Source organism: Leucopleurus acutus (assembly GCF_964270905.1).
Source record: "Leucopleurus acutus genome assembly, chromosome: 14".
NCBI lineage: Eukaryota > Metazoa > Chordata > Mammalia > Artiodactyla > Delphinidae > Leucopleurus > Leucopleurus acutus.
Window position 1 is genome coordinate 11,812,699 of NC_139156.1, and position 22,911 is coordinate 11,835,609.

The following is a 22,911-nucleotide window of genomic DNA, read 5'->3' on the forward strand; positions in this document are numbered from 1 at the left end:
GTAGTTTCCAACTGCTAGAACAGAGTGTGACACATTGGAGACATCTCATAAATGTGTGTTGAGTAAATCTGGTTGAGTATCTGACAAACCTCCCCTAATCCCAAAGAGAAGAGATCTGAAAACTTTAAGTTGTACCCATGCTTGGGGACGGGAGGGTTTCAGATGAGCTGAGATGCCATCAAGGCTCCCAGAAAACAATTTAGAGAAGAAGTACATCAGTCTTTAAGAGGTCCATGGCCAGACCCTATTGGCCTGTGGAGGTTGACATGAGCCTGGAAGCCCTTCCAATCCCCTGACCCACTAGGCAAATCTTCTTGGCCCTCCAGAAGCCAAATCTACTCAAGGCCTTGACTTGGGTCACTGACTCCATTTCCCTGGAAGGGAGGGCAATGGGGGAGTCCCTCTCAGGCTCCCAGAAGCTGCTCGACAAACCAAGACTAAGGGCCGAATTGCCCCTGCAGTCTGATGAATGATGCACAAACAGCTCTGCTGCCCCCAAATCACCCAGGCCCCATTTTAAAACAGCCGATGTCTTCTGCTTGACTCGAGAAACTCCGTCTTCGGGACTGTGCAGGGGAGCAGCCTTTCCTGGGGGCTACGTCAGAGCCGATGAAGACGGGTTAGTTTTAAAAAACTCCACTTGGTAGAAATTCAGCACAGAGGTGGGAACGGTGTGTATGGCTGTGACTGAGCCAGGGGCACTGGAGCGGCGTGCAACACCAAGGATGCCGCCACCTCCTCCCTCCTCGGAGTTCCAGTCAGGATGGAAGAAAAAAGGTATTTCAGACGAGCCTTGCGCCAGCCCTGGAAAACTCAGTAAAGTCTTCATGCGTAAAAGAGGTGTTCCAAAGCCTGTTCATTTGACACGTCAGGATGGGCAATGAAAGGCCTTGCTAATTCCCAGAGATGCAGACAGAAACGCGAGGGGATGGGGTGAGCCTCTCCCGAGGGGCGGCGGCGTTAAGGCATATGTAAGGAGCATCTGACGCGTCGACACAGGGAGCCAGACTCACATTTCCTTTCCAAAAGAGAGATCTTGGTACAGGCCCAGCAAAAGAGAACGTCTGCAGGACCAGAATGAAAATAGGCATCCACTGGATTTTTTTTCCTTCTTCTTTTCAAACTGGCTATAAACGTCTAATAAGACACGTGGCTGGAAAATTCCACTGGCTCCTGGGTTTAGCCTTGCCCTGCCCTGCCTCATCGACTCCCTAGACAGGTCCCAAAGCTGCCGATGCCTCATCTTTTCCAAATGGGGAGGAGCCTTTGTCCAGGGCTCAGACTTTGATCCTCAGCTCCTCCATCCACGTTCTCCTCCTTGGTGAGCTCATCCAGCCCGTGGCTCTAAGTCCCAGCTACATGCTGACAACTCCCAATCTGCTATTTCCAGCCCAGACCACTCTCACAAACTCCAGATTCTGACACCCACCTCCGCATGGACATCTCCACTGGGCCACCTGGTAGACGTCGGAAGCTGAGTGTGCCCCAGGTGAAGATCCTGACCTCCCCACAAACAAACCTCCCACAGCCCTACCCTCATTCCATCCTTCCACTGGTTCAGGTCAACACTTTGAAGTCATCACCAACTCTTCTCTCTCACCCCCAGGGCATCAGAAAATACGGTGAGCTCTGGTTCTAAACATGCCCCCAATCCTACCACTTGTCACCACGGCCGGCTGCTGCCACCCTGGCTTGAGCAACTGCCCGCTCTCACCCATCAGAGCTCCCCACTCTGACCCTTGCCCCCCCCCCCCCCCCCCACATAGCCTTTTCCCAACACAGGAGCCAGAGGGATCCTTTAAAAACCTAAATCAGACCATGGCATTGCTCTGCTCAAAACCCTCCAGTGGCTCCCCTGCTTCACTTAAAGTCAGAGGTCTCTAATGGCACAAGGTCTTGGATGGTTGTCACCTCTCCTAGACCCCTCTGCCCTGGCTCCCTCCACTCCAGCCATGGACACCAGCTCCCAGTGAGTCCTGAGCATTGATCACCTGTCAGGTTCAGTGATGTGAGGATTCAGAGATGATGAGCTATGTCTGTGCCAACCCAGAGACTTCCAGTTAGTGGAGGAGAAAGGCACACAAATAGAGCCCTACTGGCTACATTCATCAGGCGTCTGTGACATGCCGGACGCTGCCCTGAGTGGCGTGAACTCATTCAATCTCTCCTCAACACGTCCACCACCATCAGGTACAACTACGGCCCCGCTTACAGATGAGATATGGGGCACAGAGGGGTCAAGCACCTGCCCACGGTCTCCCTGGCAGCTGAGGTGGCACCAGCATTGCCTCAAGGTCTGTCTCAGGGGCCTGCACCCCCGCCATGCGCCATTCTGCCAGCACCGTGCAGTAATGAGGCTCAGGTGTGTGAGGCTCAGGTGTGTGTCGAGGCCTGGAGCAGAGGGCACGTGGGGAGAGAGGGCGGATGGGGAACGCTTCTGAGAGCAGAGTGCAGGGGGATGAGCTGGCACTCACCAGGCAGAGGGGGCCCGGGAGGCGTTTCGAGTAGTGAGAGGGAGGGAGTCAGGGCTGACAGGCTCTAACCAGCCTGGCCAGTCAAAGCCTGGGTGGGCAGGGGCCTGCTGGTGGAAGGTCTAGGAGGGCAGCCTCAGAACTTGGACTTTTCTCTGGATGTCAGTGTTTCCCAACTCTGGACATACACACAGTACAGTCCTGAGAGATGTGAAAACTGCCAATGTCTGCTACAAACAGTGGCCAATCCAGTGGGAGGTAATGAACACCCCTAGTGCCAAACTGTAGTCTCTAAGTACCATTGCCCAGTAAAAGGAACCAAGGCTTCTTGGAGAAATGACAAACTCTAGGTGGAGGGCAGGAAACAAACAAGATGAGCCTGGAACACTGCATCACACCAGACAGCAAGGAGGCTGCCAATGACCACTGGGGTCCTCTCAAGGGCCCAAAAGCCAACCTGAAGGGCTCCACAGACCAACAATGAAACCATGGAGCACCAATGCATCAAAATGCCCCATGTTTATCATTGGAGGATGCTAGTGAACCAACTTGGTACTTTGAAAACATAAACATGGGGAAAGAATCAAGCAATTCCTATATGAACTTTACCATTGGGTAACCAAACAGCAATTGAAAGGAAGTGTTTCCCAGTTAGCAAATGAAGAAGGAATGACAGAATGTCGCCATGTCACAACCCCTAATTAATCAATAGATTTGGGTATTGAATATCTATGGCTGCTGCCATCTCAAAAAGACAGACACCAAATATTATACGTCCCCTAGCAGGGACTTCCCTGGTGGCACAGTGGTTAGGAATCAGCAGGGACTTCCCTGGCGGCACAGTGGTTAGGAATCAGCAGGGACTTCCCTGGTGGCACAGTGGTTAGGAATCTATCTTCCAATGCAGGGGACACGGGTTGGATCCCTGGTCTGGGAACTAAGATCCTACATGCGGCGGGGCAACTAAGCCCGCGTGCCGCAACTAGAGAGAAGCCAGCGCACCGCAACGAGGAGCCCACACGCCACAATGAAGGATCCTGTGTGCCGCAGCTAAGACCCGACACAGCCAAAAATAAAATAAATAAATATTTTTTTTAAAAGTCCCCTAGCAGAAGAGCCTGAAACCACTTATGAAGTCGGTCCCCTACCACCACCAGATTGAAACTAAATCTGACCAAGTTTCTAGATTCAATGAGCAATTTACAAGAAATACAGAGGAACTTAATAAACGACACATGGGGGTGAGAACACAACATTCAGACTGTGGGACACTCTTGGAGAGGGTTATAAACTGTTAAGACGTGCATTTACAAAAAGCATGAGAATATCAGAAATTTGAACACTGATGATATTTGATTATTAACACTGATCATGTGATGATAGTAACAAATTATTTTTTTTAGCTGTGATAATGGTATTGTGGTTTTTTGGTTGAAGAGCCGTCATCATTTAGATATACATGCTGACATGTTCACAGATAAAATGACATAAGTGAGGTCAGCTGCAAAATGTGCCGGAGGGGAGGATGTGGGTGAAACAAGGTTGGCCTTGAATCCATAACTGTTGGAGCAGGGTGCATGGGGGTTCATTACACTATTCTGTAGACTTTTACTTTTTATAGTTTGAAATTTTCCATAATAAAACGTTATGAAAATACCAGGCCCCATCCCCAGAGATTGAAATTAATGAGTCTGGGCTTCAGCTCAGGCATTGGTATCCTTTTTAAGGTTCCCCAGGTGTTTCTACTGCTCAGCTGAGGTTGAGATCTACGGTAATCACTTGTATGCGTCATGCGAGAGCCTGCGTGGAGACCAGGAGAGAGGTTGTAGAGGGAAGGGAACTGGGCTAGGAGGAGTCAGGAGCCAGGTACATGGTCCTTGATCCGGTTGGGTGAGGAATGACGAGAGGGAGGGGTCAAGAACAATGCAAAGATTTCGGGGGTGGGTGATGGAGGCGTGCTGGTCACTGGAATAGGGAACATGTCAGGGCTGGTAGCCGTGGGGAGCTGGGGGAGGGTGCTGAGTTTGTTAAGGATGCGTTGACTTCAAGGGGCCCATGTGACTTCCGGTGGAGAAGTTCAGGGGACAGTTTGGCCAGTGGGTCTAGAGATCCACCTTGAGACCCTGAAGCAGACACAGAAGGTTGGGCCCCATAGGGCTGTCCCCACACCAAGCTGGAGGTCAGGATGGCTGCAGCCCATGATGGCATTAGGGCCTCTAGGAAACTACAGCACCTTGGCCCCCTGCCTTGGAAAGGGGGGGCCCAAATGACCCCATTCCTTTCACGACTGACCGTGATTCATCTTTCACCTCCCCATTCCTTGTCTACCTTCCTTGGACAGACACCCAAAGAGCAGTAGGCCAGGCTGAGGTGCCCCGTCCTCCCAAGCAAGTGTTGAGGAACTCCTGTGTGTTCCTACGTCCTGTCCTAAAAGCCCACACAGATCAATCAGCATTTGTTTTTTGTTTTTTTTTTAAATTGAAGTATAGGCGATTTACGTTTTAGGTATATAGCAAAATGATTCAGTTATATATATATGCACACATATATATTCTTTTTCAGATTCTTTTCCATTATAGGTTATTACAAGATATTAAATGTAGTTCCCTGTGCTATACAGTAGGTCCTTGTTGTTTATCTGTTTTATATATAGTACTGTGTATCTGTTAATCCCAAATTCCCAATTTATCCCTTCCCCTCCCTTTCCCCTTCTGTAACCTTAAGTTTGTTTTCTATGTCTGCAAGTCTATTTTTGTTTTGTAAATAAGTTCATTTGTATTATTTTTTTACATTCCACATATAAGTGATATCATATGATATTTATCTTTCTCTGACCTACTTCACTTAGTATGATCATCTCTAGGTCCATCCATGTTGCTGCAAATGGCATGATTTCATTCTTTTTTATGGGTGAGTAATATAGCATTTGTTAAACAAATGAACGACCAGTACATCTGAAGGAAGTCCCCGTGGTGTCAGTCACAGCTGTGTATGCCAGCAGCCAGCGCAGCGCAGCCAGCAGCTGTCAGATTGCCTTGAAATGGCCAACACACGTTCCTCCCACAAACGTTTACTGAACGCCTGTATGGGCTGGGCACAATGCCAGGCAGAGGTGAACTGGAAGCCCAGGGCCCTGGCCTCAGGGAGCTTGCATTCTAGTGGGGAAGCAGACAGTAAACAAGCACACAAAGAAACACAAGCTTTGGAATTTTAGAAAACGGGTTCTCAGCTGGAAGAAGAGGCCTGGGAATCCAACACCTTGGGGTGTTGGGAAAACCACCCAACTTCCTAGGTACTACTTCACAATAACCCAGGCTCCCAGAATCAGAGAACTGACAGAACCTCATGTTAAAGCAGCGGCAACCGAGGCCCAGAGTAGGAGGTGGCCCCGCACGGTCATGCAGCAGGTGGTGACCTGGAGACGAGTCTGCACTGGCAGTCTCTTAAGCAACAAGTTTATTCTGTATCCACGTAAGCCACGTGGTCTATCTTTTCCTTTGGACAAAAAGGATCGCTGATCACAAAGGACCAAAGGGCTCTTCCCCCCAGCGAAGGGACTTACCACTGAGTCCAGGAACTGAATGTAAGACTCCAGCCCAGGTCTGGTTTCGCAGAACTGCCGGAAAAGCAGCCTCCCAATTGGCTGCTTGTCACATAAACTGCAGTAATCTCTCTCTAGAGGTAAGAAAAGAAGAATATGGTGAGACCCCAGAAAGGGCCAGAGAGAGCCACCAACCCACACCTGGGTTCTTGCCTCAGACAGATGGAGCAAGGTGATCGGCAAACTCCCAGGACCCTTTATCCACCTCCAGGCTCTGCAGACTCAGAAGAGTCAAGGTCAGTGTAGAAAGAGGAGCCAGTTATGACCTTGCCTCTACTCCCCAGCCCACTCCCTTTCCAGTGTCCTGATTTCTGTACGGAGATGCTAGCAGCTCTGGGGACTAAGGCTCTGCCCCTGACTGCCTGATCCGCATGTCACATTCCGTGGTTACAGGGACTGACTGGATAAGGGTGGTGGGCATGTAACCCAAGCCAGTAAAATCAGCACGAACCACAGACGTCGCCTGGGCACGCTAAGCCAAGGTGCTCCCTCCTCCTCTGGTACTGGGGTGCATGGGTGTGAGGCCAGGGTCTGCTGCAGTGTTCTTGACACCGCACAACAAGCTGCTGGGAGGATAAGGTTGACAGACAGAGGAAGTCAGAGCTGGGAAAATTATGAGTAGGTGCTCTGGTGAAGTTATGAACCTCTGGATCACACTATGCCTGCAGTCCAAACCACATCTGAAAGGCTTATTTATGAGCATTATTTAGGGCAATTTGAAAAAACTTTAAAATGACTTGTAATTCAAATATTCTAATGAATACAGTAAACAAAATTTCATATTTGCCCAATTGGAGCAAAGCCCAGTCTTAGAATGCTTCAAACTATGAAAACCCTGTATTTTCCAGCTGAGGAGCTAGAGGCACAGAGACAGGATGTGACCAGACCTCAGCCACTCAGTAGCCAAGAGAGTTCTGAAGAGGAAATAACAGTGCAAGACTCAAAGCACAGAGGCCTAGAGACCAGGGTTCTAGCTAATGACCTGCTGTGTGACTTCAAGCAACACACTTGCCCTCTCTGGGCCTTACTCTTCCTCTCGATAATGAAGATGCAAGTTGGAGGTAAGATGGGAGGGTCCCTTCTGCTTCTTCCTGCAATGACTCTGCAAGAGGCTTTCTCTGGGCAGAAAGATGCTCAAAGGTCTGGCTGAGACTTGTTGTCTCAGACCCTCCAGAGAACTGAAAATGAGCCCTTTGATTTTGCGGCTGCACCAGGAAAACTCAGGTGACTTCGTGGGGAAACCAGGAAGAGGGTGAGGCAGACCTCAGTTAGAAGAGCTACCTGGGAGGATGGAAGGACTGTATCCTTGCCAACTGTAGAGGAGGAGCCAGGAACCGCCCCCTGGAGATACGGAAAACAACAAGGAGACAGGAACAGAACCATCACGCCCACTCATTTTCATACCCAAAGAGTTTATCCACAGAGGTACAGCCATTACTTGTAGGGAGGGTGGTGGCTGTGAGCAAGGGCTCTGGAGCTAAACTCAGATTCAGATCCCAGCCTCACTCACTACTCACTGCCTGTGTGCCCCAGGGCAACTGACCTGACACATTATCCCTCAGTTTCCTCCTCTGTAAACTGGGAACAGTCATCGTACTATCTCTTAGGAGCAGTGAGAGCCTGGCACAAAGGAATTGCTTAATAAACACCATCTGTTATCATCGTGGAAGTGGGGATTTTGGTCTGTTCCATCTCCCTTCCTTTGGGGAACCTCCTCTCTGTGAGTCTGTAAAATACCATCATAGGGTCCTAAGGGAGCAACTCCTCCCAAGCCCCAGGGGTGGGCACGTGACTCAGTCCTGGCCAATCAGAGCCCTCTGTTTCATGGCCACAATGATCGGTTCAGGGCATGTGACCCAGGGGGCCTTGGAGTCCTTCCAGGGTTTTTGGTAGAACTTCCAGAAAAGACACTTGTTCCTTTCTGGGATGACAAGGCCTTAGGACTGGTCAGCCAAGAGTTGCCACAACTGTCTTTCCCACCAGCAAGAGCCCATGGAGAATGAAGCCAGTGCAAGGGAAGGACAGCTGAGTGAGGAAGAGAAGCCTGGAGCTGTGAATATCACAGGAGTCCCCGAAAGGCAGCCTACTGAGGCCCGCCCAGCACCTGCACCTTTAGCCATCTGTCTTTGCTTAAGCCAGTCAGTGTTGGGTTTTTGTCTCTTGCAACTGAAAGAACAACTGACTGGGGCTGGAGAGTCTTATAGCCCATTTCTCCTTTCATGGGTAAACTGCTTGAGGGCAAGAATGGTTTTTGTAGGAATCCACCAGTGGTAAGTACACCTTGTATCAGAAGGCACTCACAAATTTCTCATTCTCTCTTGAGAGGATACTTCGGTCAAGTGGATGAGGCACCTTGCAAGTCTCCCCTTGGCCCGCTCCTCAACTGGTTTGGGGGCTGAAACTAGCCTTGAACTATTGCCTTAACTCAGCTTACCTTTCCATGCACAGATTGTTCGGGAATAGCCACTCCAACAAACATTTAACTCACCTCATTGTGTGCCAGGATTGGTGGGGGTCGGGAGTGGGGGGAATGGGACATGGTCCCAGCCCTCAGCGATCTTGGATTCTGTTGGAAAGGGGGTGTGTGGGGAGGTGGGCAGACAAGATCCCAAGTGACAGTAATAAAATGTCAAGTTATCATCAGCCACGGGAGGGAGTCTGGGTTGGAGGGAGCCAGGAGGGTGACAGGTCTGGAGTCTGCACCTGTTAGCACGATGCCCTACAGACACAGCCTGCCTTCTCACCACCTCCCACTCAGCCTGATCCCCCAAGGAGAGGAAAACAAACTTCCCTGTCCTTCCCCAGTCAGCTGAGCTTCCCCAGCACAAACAGAACAAAGGAAATTACCTTGTGTGAAACTCCCGTTTTATTCAATTATGGCAGAGAGCGCCACATTGCTTATGTGATTTGAGCAAGGGGCCCTCCCCCATTTCCAAAAGCAATTATGAGATTTCATGTACCATATTGTGATTCCTCAAGGGCTCATCTGACAGGATTTTTTCTCTCCATATGGCGTGTGCTGTCAGTATGGAAACAAAGCCGTTATAAACTCACAGCACAGTAAACACCATGTGATTCCAACACAAGCTGTCAGCACCTCAGTTCCGTGCCTCTCCCAGCTGTACAGAGGATCCCAGGCAAGAAAGCCATGCGTTGGAAGCCCAGGAAGAAAGAAGAGGATCAGTAATCGTCTGTTTGGATGTTTTCTCAGCTTTAAATAAAGATAAATGGGCTTATCCTCTGAGGAAGCACCACCACCACTAAAATCAAAGTGCAAAGTCTGCAATTCCTTTAGAAATGGAGAACGAGGCCACAGAAGAAAGAATGTGAATTTGGGATTTCATCAAGGTGACAGGAAAAGGCGCAGATTCAAAGTTCTTAATGCGTCAAGGGCAAGTCCGAGGGGCAGGTCCCTTCGGGAAAGTCAGAGGACACTGAAATTGAAAGCACAAGTTGCTCTGTAATACATCTTCAGAGCAGATCCTTTCTAGTCGGTTTCTAAGGAAGCCAGCCATGCTGTAGAAATACAGCTTGGAAGTGCCCTGCCCACAGCCCGTCTCCCAAGGGTGTCCTGTTTGGGTTAGTGGGGAGGAGTACCCAACACAGAGGGGCAGGGCTCTCCTTGTCTCTGAATCTCTCTCTCAGGCTGGGAGGCCCCTGGGATGCTGTGTACACAGGCACACATGCACGGTCTACACACAAACATACACACCAGCTCTTCTGAATGTGAAAATCCTGCTTCTGGCCACATCCTTCATTGATCTTTCCTTCCAAGCCAGAAAGAGTCTGTCGTTATGTAAGATATGAGGGGCATCAGGCTCCCTGCCCCCAAAGTATTCACCAATCATCAAATCATTCTAGCCTTATTCTTTTGGATCCTTCATTCATTCAACAAACTCTGTTCCAAGGTCTCTTGCTTTTTGATACTAGAAGGTTCCTTCAATTTTCAGACTCTCTTATTGAATTGAACACCTGGGGGTGGGGGTTGTGGATGAGTGGGTGGGAGGAGACACACCTCATACCCACTGGCAGGTTAATGATCCAGAAACAGGCTTGGAGTTAACAGCAGGCGGTCAGCTGAGACCAAGAATAGGGGTGTGGTCTTTGTGATGTGACATTTGACCTTGGCTGCAGTAACATTGGTCAGGTGGACACAAAACTGAAGGAAGGTGATGGAAAAGGGGGTCCAGAGGAAGGTGATGGAAAAGGGGGTCCAGAAAGCCCATTATAAGCTCTGAACTTATAGTGCCCTGGATCAAGGGGCAGGCTGCCCCAGGGAGGGCTAGGGCCCACCAGCACCCAGGAGGATGGGGGGCAGATGTGCTGGAGAGGCAGCTGGGCTCAGACAGGAAAGGGCTGGACTCCAAGGCCAAGGAGACTGGAATGGATTCACTGTCCCACTGGGGCATCAATGATTTTAGAGCACAAATGATTCAAGTGCAGTGCATGGGAAGGTGGACAAAAATGGGGTGGGAGTCACGAGCCTGAGACATTTACGGAGGAGGTCACTGGTTTGGGAGCCATTCCCACCTGTGGTTCAAGCCCTGGCCTTTGGGCAGGGAGGGCGCAGCCCCTGTGGTTGTGATCCTGCTTTGGTGAGAAGCCGAACTGAATTGGCTTTAAGGAGACCACATGTCGTTTGCTTCTTCGAGGGCTTGACGCCTCCCAAGCACGCCCACGGCTGGCCCAGGAAGACAGGACTGCCACTCCTTCCCGCAGCACACCGAACTCCTGCCATGCCTCAGACAGAACCAACGTTCCCTTAGCAAGTTCACAGACACTGGCTGAGCCCCTTCTGGGCACTTCATTCCAGGCCCTGTCGCAGGGGGGTGGGAGGGGCACCCCTTAAAGGAGACAGGCTCCGCAGGCTTTGTCTTTGTCCCAGCAGTTTGCTTACCAGCCCAGGCAGGAGGGAGGCACATTCACAGACAGGGCTGGGCAGGGCAGCCACAAACAAAGCTGCACACGCAGGGCTGCCAGAAATGCCCCGGCTGCAGGGGCACACACGCTGCTCTCCTGGTTTGGATGGGTTTCAGGGGAGGTGCCCAGGGGAGGGCTCGCTGGCGCATGGGAATGGGAGTGATGGGCTCGCCAAAGCCAATGCAAATTGTCAGCAGGGGAGAGGCTGAGTGCTGGGGAAGGAGGAGAAGGTCAAAGCCAGAGAAATAGGGCCAGAGGCTGGAGAGAGGGGCAGGGAGAAGCCACAGGGCAGGGACAAGCCTGGCACAAGTGTGTTAGGGCAAGAATTCAGGGCTAGATCTGCGACCACTGCAGGAAAGCTTCAAGAACGGCTTCAAGTATATGGAGGTTCCTCAAAAAATTAATACGATCCAGCAATTCCACTGCTGGGTATTTATCCAAAAGAATTAAAATCAGTATTTCAAAGAGGTATTAGTACTCCCATGTTCACTGCGACACTATTCATAACAGCCAAGATGTGGCAACAAACGTAAATGTCCATCGACCAATGAATGGATTTTTAAAATGTGGTATATACATACAGTGGAATATTATTCAGTCTTAAAAAGGAAGGAAATCATGTCACGTGACAACATGCGTTAGTCTTGATGACACTATGCTAATTGAAATAAGCCTGTCACAGAAGGGCAAATTCTGCATGACGCCACCTTTATGAGGTATCTAAAAGGGTCAAACTTGGACTTCCCTGGTAGCCTGGTGGTCAGGATTCCGGGTTTTCACTGCAGTGGCATGGGTTTAATCCCTGGTTGGGGAATATTCCGCAAGCCGCGTGTTGTGGCCAAAAAAAAAAAAAGAAAAAAATTTTTGAATAAAATAGTCAAACTCATAGAAACAGTAAAACAGTGGTTGCCAGGGATTGGGGGTGGGGGAAATTGGGAGCTACTGTCCAATGGATATAGAGTTTCAGTTATGCAAGATGATTAAGTTCTAGACATCTGCTGTACAACACTGTGTCTGTAGTTAACAACACTGTATTGTGCACTTAAAAATTTATTAAGAGGGTAGATCGCATGTTAAACGTTCTTACCACAGTAATTTAAAAAAAGAGAATGGCTTATAAAACACAATGAAATATTGCCACTTGCAGCAACGTGGATGGACCTAGAGAATATTATACGTAGTGAAGTAAATCAGACAGAAAGACAAATACTGTATGATATTACTCATATGTGGACTCTAAAAAATAATACAAATGAATCTATATACAAAACAGAAACAGAGTCACAGACACAGTGTAACAGGGAAGAGCTAAATCGGACTCCATGTTTGATCTGTTTGACTTTAACCTTTGCTTTCCATTGCTTTTGTTATTATAATCATACATAATGGCCTGCCTCAGGGAACCCTGCCCCTCTGCCTGAGATGTTAAACCAAAGTGCCTCTGTTCAGCTCTCAGGAAGACAATCTGACTCCGCCCACCTGCGGATGGCTGCAAGAAAGAATAAATTAACACATCTCCTCCCCCCACCCTACCCCACCCCCGCCCCCAGGCTGGCCATTCCAGGGGATATTTGCAAAACTTATGGCCTTTTTACTTTCCTACCCCATCTCCTCCCCCTCTCTGTGCTATAAAAGAAAGTGGCATGCAAAGCCCGAGAAGATGGTTTATCGGAGACCCTAGTCTGCCACCTTCTTGGTCTGTCGGCTTTCCGAAGAAAGTCGTATTCCTTGTCTCAACACCTTGTCTCTGATTCATTGGCCTGTCATGCGGTGAGCACAGCGAGCTTGGACTCGTTAACAACATGAAACAAATTTATGGTTACCAAAGGGGAGAGGGAGAGAGGGAGGGACAAATTAGGAGTATGGGATTAACAGATACAAACTACTACACATAAAATAGATCAGCAACAAGGCTGTACTGTAGAGCACAGGGAATTATATTCAATAGCTTCTAATAACCTATAATGGAATATAATCTGAAAAAATATATGTAACGGAATCACTTTGCTGTATACCTGAAACTAACATAATATTGTAAATCTGTTATACTTCAATTTAAAAAAAAAAGAGAGAAAGAGAGAACGGCTTAAAGAAAATGGACAGAAACTGATAGCTTGCTTGGGGACAGGAGGTGAGGCACAAAGGGACACGAATCAGCACAGTGTTATCTGAGGGGTTGGCAAGTAAATTTACTTGGTAATGAAGGTAACTGCCTGAGAATACACATGCAAAGCATGCCAACATATGCATTTTTGCAACACACATCCTGAAGTTTTTAGGCACAGCCAAGCCTACCTTAAAAGTCGGGCATGACACTTAACAAGTTGTCAACCAACAGAGGGCACAACAAGACAAGGAGCCCTGTTCTTACCACCACCTTGTGATGTTTGGGTGTTTGCCAAGAGCTTCCTCTTGGAAGCTTCCTCTCCCATCCTGTTCTTGTAATAAGCCATTGACAGTACCCACACCTCAGGACCATTGTGAAGGACACCTGCTATACACTAAATGTGTCCCCCCCCAGATTCATTAGAAACCTAATGCCCATTGTGATGGTATTAGGAGGTAAGGCCTGAGAGGTGATTAGGTCATGAGGGTGGAACCCTTGTGTATGGGATTAGTGCCCTTTTAAAAGAGGCCCTAGAGAGCTCCCTTGCCCTTTCTGCTATGTGAGAACACAGAGAGAAGATGGTCATTTATGAAGTGGCACCTGGACTTCCAGCCTCCAGAACTGTGAGAAATAAATTTCTGTTATTCTTTTAAAAATAAATTTATTTTTGGCTGTGTTCGGTCTTCGTTGCTGCACGTGGGCTTTGTCTAGTTGTGGTGAGTGGGGACTACTCTTTGTTGCGGTGCGTGGGCTTCTCATTGCGGTGGCTTCTCTTGCTGCAGAGCACAGGCCCTAGGCGTGTGGGCTTCAGTAGTTGTGGCACACGGGCTCAGTAGTTGTTGCTCGCAGGCTCTAGAACGCAGGCTCAGTAGTTGTGGCGCACAGGCTTAGCTGCTCGGCGGCACATGGAATTTTCCCAGACCAGGGCCCGAACCCGTGTCCCCTGCATTGGTAGGTGGATTCTTAACCACTGCGCCACCAGGGAAGCCCCAGTTTCTGTTCTTTATAAATCCACCCAGGCTGTGGTATTCTCTTGCAGCAGCCCAAATGGACTAACATGTTATCTAGTCTTGGGCACATCCCTTAACCTGAGGCCCAAGTCCTCATGCATCACACGGGCAATCAGAGGATCAGCAACACACGTGAGTGCCCAGGCCAGTGTCAGCACATAGTGGGTCCTAAACAAATGGTAGCCATTCGGACATCCCCTCTCCTCTATAAGACTCCTCTATAAGACTCTCTGAAGATTCAGAAAAGAAATGGGATGTAGCCGGTGAAAGGGGGACAACTCTGTATCAGCACCAAAGAAGGCAAAGCAAAGGCCACTCCTCCCGGCGAGAGCCATTGACACTGAGCTCCAGAAGGGCAGAGGCCAGGGCTCTGCGGCCCTTCTCCCCCTCGCTCTGAGCCTCTCTCTCAGAGAGAAGACACATGTATCCCCACAGCACATGGCTGGGGTTAAAATCTCACAACCCACAGTCAATTCCTTCAAGACTCATAACCCCCAGTGGAATTAGAAACAGGAATGATATTGATAGTGAAGATAAATAAATGCTGTCACTGTTTTCATTCTTTTCGAGTGACATGAAATGGGAACATACTTTCTTAATTAAGAGCCTTTGGTATGCGGATGCTTGGAGGGTCACCAGACTTTCCCAACTGAAAGCCAGAACTCAGGCAGCGGGGACAGCATGGCTCCCCTCATGGCTACAAACCCAAGCGAGGGAGGTCGCCACCCCTCCCTCCCTACCCCTCCCTCCCCATCTGGCGTCAATCCCCAGAGGATAGGAAGCAAGAAGTCCCGGCTCTGGGGGAGGGGGTGTCGACCACCTACCACCCAGACCGGCTTGGGACCGGTTTTTCATTGTTGCCCCTAGGCACTCCTTGAACTTGGGCCAATGAAAATGCACATTCCATTTCAGAAGTAGGAGCAAGAAAGGCAGCTTCCTGAGGAAATGGAAATGCTAACACGGGAGCCCTTGTTTATTGTACACGGAGGGCGGGTGGGAGAGCTAATCCAAAAGTGATTCCTGATTCCATCTCTCTACCGACAGGAGCTTTCTCTTCTTTTCTTTCATTTTATCTTATTTAACACCGTTTCACCAAAATACCAGGTTTTGTTGTTTTTTCTCGTTGGGGGCAGGGGTGCTTATAGGTCCTGAGGCAACTGAGGAAAACAGATTGGAGGAGACTGGATTAGACTGAGGCCTGGAGCCCCCCGCTTTGCTGTACTCCAGGTCTAAGACAGAGACAGAAAAGGGATTTGAAAACAGCTTTCTCTCAAAAATTCCTGCCAAAGCTGGAAAGAAACATCCGGGCGTTTGCTCTGAGGAAAAGGCTCTCTGAAAGGCAAGATAGCATCACGGATAAGGGCAATTCTTCATAGCCCGCCTCTTGGAAGGAGCAGGAGAGGAAAAAGGAAACATTTGGTATTTGGTTCGCAACAGCCGAGTGGGTTCCTATTGCTTCAAGAAAGATGTTTTTATGTGAATAAAAATGACATGTGGCACATTACACGAACACACCCAAACCGAGCCCCATCTCCCTGTGCTTTTTGTTGCCCTCCTGCTGGTCTCGGGTTTTACTGAATGTCTTGTACTTGTCACGTGTCTCTGTAGGATCAAAACTATTAAGCCTGAGTCTTACAAAGGTTAGTGACACCTGGACAAGTCACATGTAAAAACCACTGAGCTGTAGGGTGTTTGGGCCTGGGCTGCCAGGTGGGGGAAGTGGGGACAGGGGTGGGAAAGGGGGAGGAAAGGAGGGTCTGGTCTGTGGATCTGTGAAAGGAAGAGGGGTGGGTGGAAGTCTACTTGTCGGGGGGCCCATGCAGCCGCCCGAATGAGCCCCACCTCTTTGTGAGGGTTCAGGTCTCTGCCCTGAATCCACTGGGTGCGGTCAAAGCCCAGGAGATACCTGGAGCCTAGGAACGGCCTGGGGGCTGAGCTGGAAAGGATGTCAAGTCTCCACTGTCACCACGGGGCCCTCTGGGCAGTGATGGGGCCCCAGAGTTAGGCAGTGACCTCTCTCTTATCCTCGCAGCCAAGAAAAGCGAAGAATTTAGATATTCCCTTGCAGTGAGAATGGGATGAAGAATCGGGTGGGTAAATGGAGGGGTGGGGTGACGGAGGTGGACCCAGGGAATGGCCAGGGAGGCACGGACACTGTGGGGCAGTGGCTGGGATGCCCGGCACGGTGGAAGAGCTGGGGACAGAACTGGGACCTGGGTTCCAGGCCTGGCTCTTTTACCGGCCATCTCTACTGGCTGGTAGAGACCACTGGGCTCTCAGCCCTCTCCCGGGCTGAAAGTCCCCACTCTGTGACTATAAGCATTCCCTCCACGCGAGCACAGAAGGAGCATGACAGCCACAAGGCATCAGTAGAAAAGGTACCTGGTTCATCACCAGTGGAGGATTTTGAAAATGCCAGGCAAAAAGGAGACGACTGATGTGTGTGACCTGTGGTGGTTTCTATTTCTTAAGATTTTAAATCTTTACAGATGAGGGGAAAACAACTATTCTAAAAATCTGGCTGTAGGATCACTGAGATTAAGAAGGTCCTGGCAAGCAAAGGAGCTGTGGCCGCCAGACATGTCCCCCTTGGGGTGCAGGGCCTGGGTCACAGGCGGGTGCTCAGAGCCCCGTTTCACCCTGCTGGGCCTGCAGCAGAGCCTTCCGGGAGCTGGAACCCGGCACTGTGGTGTGGCACCTGGGAAAGCCTGTGGATGGTGAATGACCCGGGGCCTCCCTTCACTCGGGCTCTGCTCACAACCATCCGCTTAGAGCCACATCCTTCCTACAAGCTTTTTTCCTCCTTGAAAAGAAATTTCCATGTGGATACAGGCAATTTTAGAAATTGAAACACGCAGGCCACACCCAGGCCAACTGTATCAAATTTCTGGAGATGGCGTCAGTAGTGTTTAAAGCTCCCCGGGAGATGCCAAGGTCTAGTTCATCATTTTATCCCCAGCATCTGGAACAGTGCCTGGCCAGGCAAGAGCGCAGGTGTATACGTAAAACAAATGAAGATAAAACAAAACAAATGAACAAATCAGTGTGAAGTGGAGACCATAAGCCTCCAAGCTGGGGAGTAGAAATCCCAGGCCCACACCCCCCCGACACCTCCCCCCGCCACTGAGTGATTAATCTGCCAGAAATGAAGGTCTCCCCGAAAAAACTAGATGATGAAGAGTTGTCCCTAGCAGGGCTTCCATCTAAGGTTAACAAAAGAACCTGTGAGGCTTGCAGGGCTCTGGGTACCCAGGCCGAGGCGAGGCTGGGCCAGGCCGTCTGCTGCAGCTGTGGTGGGCCTCGCCTCCAGAAGCGAGAAGGGCCTGAACACAGGCCCTGCCTGACTCACTGTCTTCAAAGCTCAGCCAGGGCCATGGGGCTGGGGCCAGGGGACTGGACTCTGCCTCCAGCTTCTCCTCTGACCCATGTATGACTTCAGACCCATCATTCTGCTCTCTGGACCTCGGTTTCCCCTTTTACAAAATGAAGCTGATGAACTAGGGGAGCGTAAATGTCCCCGCCTCCCAGTTGGGTGCGTCCACAGGCAGGAGCCTGGTGGGGATGGAGAGACCAGAGGGCACGGCCTTTCTCCAGCATCAGAGCCCCAAGCAGAGTTCACGACTGTTGGGGTCTTTAAGGCCACCCGGCTGCGGCCCCTCCTGCACCTGCACTGTGGCCAGAGCGGGAGCAGAGCAAGCGGGAGCTTAACAGCAGCATCTCCCCAGGGCCGGGGAAGCGCGCCGCTCCGTGGGCTGGGTCCCCGGCTTCCACTGCAGCCCTGCCGGTTTGCTGCGGGACCCCGGTGCCGTGACCCCCGCTCTCTATGCGTCAGTCTTTCTCGAGCGTTTTTCCAGTTTAAGCCTGGATGACAGCGCCTGACGCACCCTTACTGTGGGCTGCCCCAGCCTGCCCGGGAGGAGAGCAGGGAGGCGTGCAGGCTCTGCAGCCTCGGAGGCTGTGCCCACTGTGCCATCCAGGGCCCCGGGGCCTGGCTTTACCTGGAGCTCTGAGCTAATGAAGCAAAAGCCACAGGAGGGCAGGGCCAGGAAGTGGCTGGGCAAGCAGGGGCCAAGGCAAACAGCAACCTCCATGCAGAGGCAGTCCTGCTTCTTCCTGGGCCAGTGGCCAGGGCCTAGCGAGGCTCATGGTTGTGCTGGCCAAAAGCGGCTTAAGAAGTGAATGCCTGGGAAGGTGGAAGCAACTGATGGTCTCCCCAAAGTCCTGATGTCTCAGGTTCCAAAGACCCCCCCAACCCCCCTCCTCTGGATATGATCCCCATTAGTGGCTTAGCCAGCCTTAACTTGTGCCATTCCAGGGACAGTAAGCGCTTCACCTACAAGGTGTCCGGTACTCTTTATCAGCACCATGTTAAAAGTCATTCTTATTTTGAGACCAAACCTTTCTGGAATACCCGTCCCTTAGTCCTTATTCCTGAGATAGGGAGGGCAAATATTTGGTGGCAGTGTTTCTGTGCTCCTGGAGGCCTCTCTCAGATACACGTCCAGTTCCCACAGCTGCCTCATCACGGCTCCTACAAGACTGGCCATGTGATACACCTGCACTCTGCTTCCTCACGGAACAGCGTATGGAGGGCTTGGCCCACTGGTACCTGATCCAGGTCTCTGGTACTTAAATATGACAGCATGTCAACTCCTTCCTTCAAGCCACCTTTGCTTAGCTTAGCCCCAGACCCAAGAGGGGCTAGAGTCGGGAAGAGACGAACATATTCCCAGGCACACAGTTCACCCGGTACCCACGCTGCAGATGAGAAACAGGGGAGAGGCATGATGCTTCAGCAGAAACCAACAGAGAGAGGTGGAGCCTCAATCCAGACTCACTTAGCCGAGTTACAGCCCAGGGTGGGTCGGGATTTTAGACATGAATTTTCATAGAGTTCAGCTAAGCTAGTTTTCAGAAAGACATGACTTTTGGATCAGACGGTGACCTTCCGACTTCGCCACCTGACGTGTCATAATAATAACTGAACGATAGCAGTTAACATGAATGGGGCACCTGCTGTATACCAGGCACCGTGCGACACACTTCACATGCTTTTCTCTTGCATCTACGAAACAGACGCTATTAACAGCCTATTTTTCAGATGTCAAAAAATGAGGCACTGAGAAGGAATTAGCATAAGGTCCCAGAGCTAGCAAGAGGTGGAGATGAGATCTGAACTCAGCTCTTCCTGAAAAGAGAACAGTTCTTCTTCATTTCTTAGCTTCTAGGGAATCCGCAGCGGCAGCAGGTGAGGAACTGGAACACTGAGAGGTGGATGGCGTCACACCAGTGGCATCATTTGGCAGACTCCGGGAATCCACAGGGGAGAGAGTCACCCTGGTAACCTGGACGCACCCATGACCTGTCATTCCATTCTCATGGACCCAGGACTGCTCTGCATAAAGAGTCCAGGGCTCAGCCTCCAGAGACTAAGGCCTGGGAAAACCGTGGCAGCTCAGGGGCTGGCTACCAGCTGGACCGGCAAAGGAGAATGATGTAGAATACGCTTCTCTCCCCTTCTCCTCCGGAACGCCCCCTCCCTGGAGCTCCTTCAGCTCTGCGGCCAGCACCACACCTGTGATCAAGTAACGTTCGTGCTGTCTCATTCCTTCGGCCACTGTCCTCAGAGTTGGCCTTCACACTCACTCACACTCACACACACACACACACACACACACACACACACATCCATCCATCCCCAGCTGAGCTGTAAATTCTCTGCATCCCCGGCAGAGCCTAGGACAGTCTGGACACTTAAGAGATCACCAATAAATATACAATCGATTACAGCAGGAGCAGCCATGAGAAATATTATTCACTAGGATCCTGTTTACACTTCCTTTGTCAAAACAAATCCCTTGCTCTTTGAAGGTAGAAATCTTAAAGTCCTGGGTGTCCAAAAGTAAATGCTTGGCTTTAAACAGGCTGTTAGAACTGCACTTCACATCTTATTCCTGTGCTAGGACCGACATAGAGGCAAGTCCTTAAGCCAACAGGAGGGGAATCCAAACGGGACTAGACCCCACCTAGAGCAGGCGGGGCCCAGGCTGCCTGGTTCCCTGCACGCCCAGCTCCCCATTCAGAGCCTGGCATAGAGCTGGCACAGTAATATTTGAGTGCACAAGTATGAATGAATGAATGGATTAACGACCTACCTCATCAATTTGCTAGCTGTTGGCTACATTCTAATTTGTCCCTGGGCTGTGTCAAGTTAATGAATGGATCTGCCACGTGGGAAAGGGAGCCTCTTCCCAACACTGGCATCCTCATTCTTTATAACGCAAACATAGGGCAGAGCAAGGGCGTGCCGGAGGGAGCAGGGACACAGACCCTGAAGAAAATCCGAAGGAAAGCCAGTGTGATGCCCTCATTTCTCAGACGGAGAAACTGAGGCCCGGGTAGGGGCAGGTCTGGTTTTGTTCATCACCGCAGGGCTTGCTTAGCCGCTCAGCTGCTCTAAGGCCCTGGCTCAGCGTGAACAGGGAGGGGAAGTTCTTGATTAAAATTCAAAGACCCTCACCCTAGGGTCCCACCCAGGTCTGGCACAGAGACTCCCGGTCAAGCCTGTCAAAACTCCCTCCCAGGACCTGGCATTTTGAACACGGGGCAGGGTAGCTGCTTCTGTCAGCCTGAAGGCTGGTGCTGGATGCCACACAGGTGTCTCATATAAATCCTCAGGGGCCATCTCTGCCTGGAGCCAAGTAGACGCTTTTAATCATCAAGAGGGAAAAGAAGCAAAATGCCTCCTGCATTTTCATCTCAGTAAAAGAGCACAATCAATTTGTCAGCAGGCAGTAACACTTCTTGCCAAATACCACTTATTGTAAACTAAAGCCTTCTCAGCTATACAACTACAGAATAGAAGCACGTAGAACCCAAAACACATGTTTTTCTTTCTTCCCTTCTTTCTTTTCTAAGAGTTCCACATATCTTATAACTGTCTAGACCTCGTAAGCTCCGTCTCAGCCTGAACTCCACTCTCTGGGAACACTTTTTCTCTTCCCTCTGACTGCCAGGCTCCGAACAGACGTTCTGACAGATACTTAACTGATGCCGAGCCTAATCGGTGTCCTCTTCAGTTACTCAGCACAAGAAAGACAACTGCGAAAAAGACCAAAAAACCATTGGGATGATCAAAGAATACCCTCTGTTGCTAAATGGTCTCAAAACGTAACCTATAATGGCTGTTTGTTTTCACTCATTCCTTGCCAAGAACAATGTTCAAATGATTGAAAAATTCCACGCTGGAACATCGGATGCTCACTGATTTTTCCCTTCTGAGCACCTGCATGGAGAGAAGCTCTGTTCAGAAGGTGTAACTAGTAACAGGGACCGGAGAGCTCTCAGCTCCCCACATTCAGTGTGTCGTCTCAGAAAGCCCTCCAAGGACTTCGGAACGGGGCCTGGGTTCTGAGAGGTTGTTCTAGCTGAATCAGGGCCAGTTCGAGCAGGCAGCTAGAGCACAGAGGGAGAGAGGCAGAGGCCCTTCCTCGCAAACCAGGGGCCAGCAGCTGACAAACCCAGACCTCCATGTGGCCAGAAAAGAATCAGGAATGTACAGGGCACAGCCCAAGAGACCACCGCTAGGGGAGAAGCCACTCAAAGTGGCCAGTTCCTCCCAAAGCAGGCACGGAGTCGAATTTCCAGTCTGGAATCACAGCTCATAGATGTCTTCAAAGTTGGGGTTAAGCCAGGGCAGCCAACAGGATACCCTGAACCTCTCTGTGGTCCCAACCAAAGCAGCTGGGAGCTCCACCCTGCAAGGGAATCCTTCTAGGCCCAGCTGCCTCCTGGCAGTTGGTCACTGCAGTTTCCAGTCCCCTTATAATTCACATCCAGATGCGCCCATCATATTTAGCTGGGGCTGGATCTGGTAGGTCAGGTCCCTCTCTACTGCTCTCCCTTTAAGATTGATTTACTGAGCACCTACTTGTTGCCCTGCGCTGTGCTCCCCCAGAGGATCAAGGGATCAGCAGAAACACCCACCACCGTAAGCACCCAAGGAGCTGACGGTCCAGCTCTGGGCTCCTTTCCTTGGAGCTGACCTTGAACTCCTCGGAGATGAGAGGTGGTGGACAGGTAAGGGACATGAACTCTGTACACTACCTAGACTCATCCCAGTCATCTAATGTCCATTCATCGTGTTTTCTGTTGTAATAGATCTCCCACTTTTAGCCAGGCACATGGCCACCCAAAAGAAAGACTACATTTCCCAACAACATTTGCAGCTAGGTGTGGCTATATGACCAAGTTTTGGCCAATAGAACATGAGCAGAAAGGTCCCAGTTATCTGGGTTACGTCCTTAGGAGAAAGGGCATGTCCCCCTTCCCGTAGACTAGAATGCAGACATGTGGGGTGCCATCTTGGACCATGTAGATGCAGGCAACATCCTAAGGACAGAAGAGACTGGGAACTAAATAGCCACAAAGATAGAACTTCCACAGCAGCCCCAAACCCCTACCCCAAGCACTGTTCCATGAGAGAGAAATAAGCTTCTACCTTGTTTAAACCAGCGTTCGGGTGGGTCTTTGTTACAGCAGCCGAACCTATACTCTGCTTGATCCAACCACATACTAGCTGTATGAGCTTTTCTGAGACTCACTTTCCTGGACCTAAAATAGAGATAATAACAGTACGACCTACCTCATAGGGACAGATCAACCAAGGGGTTTATTAGCGCAGTGCCTGTCAGATGGAAGGCCCTCAGTAAGTATCAACACTGTCTATCCATCATTATTATAAGGAGCAGTCACTGGAGATTCCTGCCAATTCCCCAAACCCACCCCCTTCACTGCCCAACC

General features: G+C 50.3%; 1 protein-coding gene across 2 annotated transcripts in view; it reads right to left on the minus strand.

Annotated features, from left to right (window-relative positions):
- GRK5 (G protein-coupled receptor kinase 5) overlaps nt 1-22,911 on the minus strand; it is a 221,310-nt gene that overhangs the window by 56,887 nt on the left and 141,512 nt on the right. For both annotated transcript variants that reach the window (XM_082854560.1, XM_082854559.1), the window contains one exon: nt 6,034-6,146. In XM_082854560.1, the coding sequence (XP_082710686.1) occupies nt 6,034-6,146 (113 nt within the window). The remainder of the gene's footprint in view (nt 1-6,033; nt 6,147-22,911) is intronic.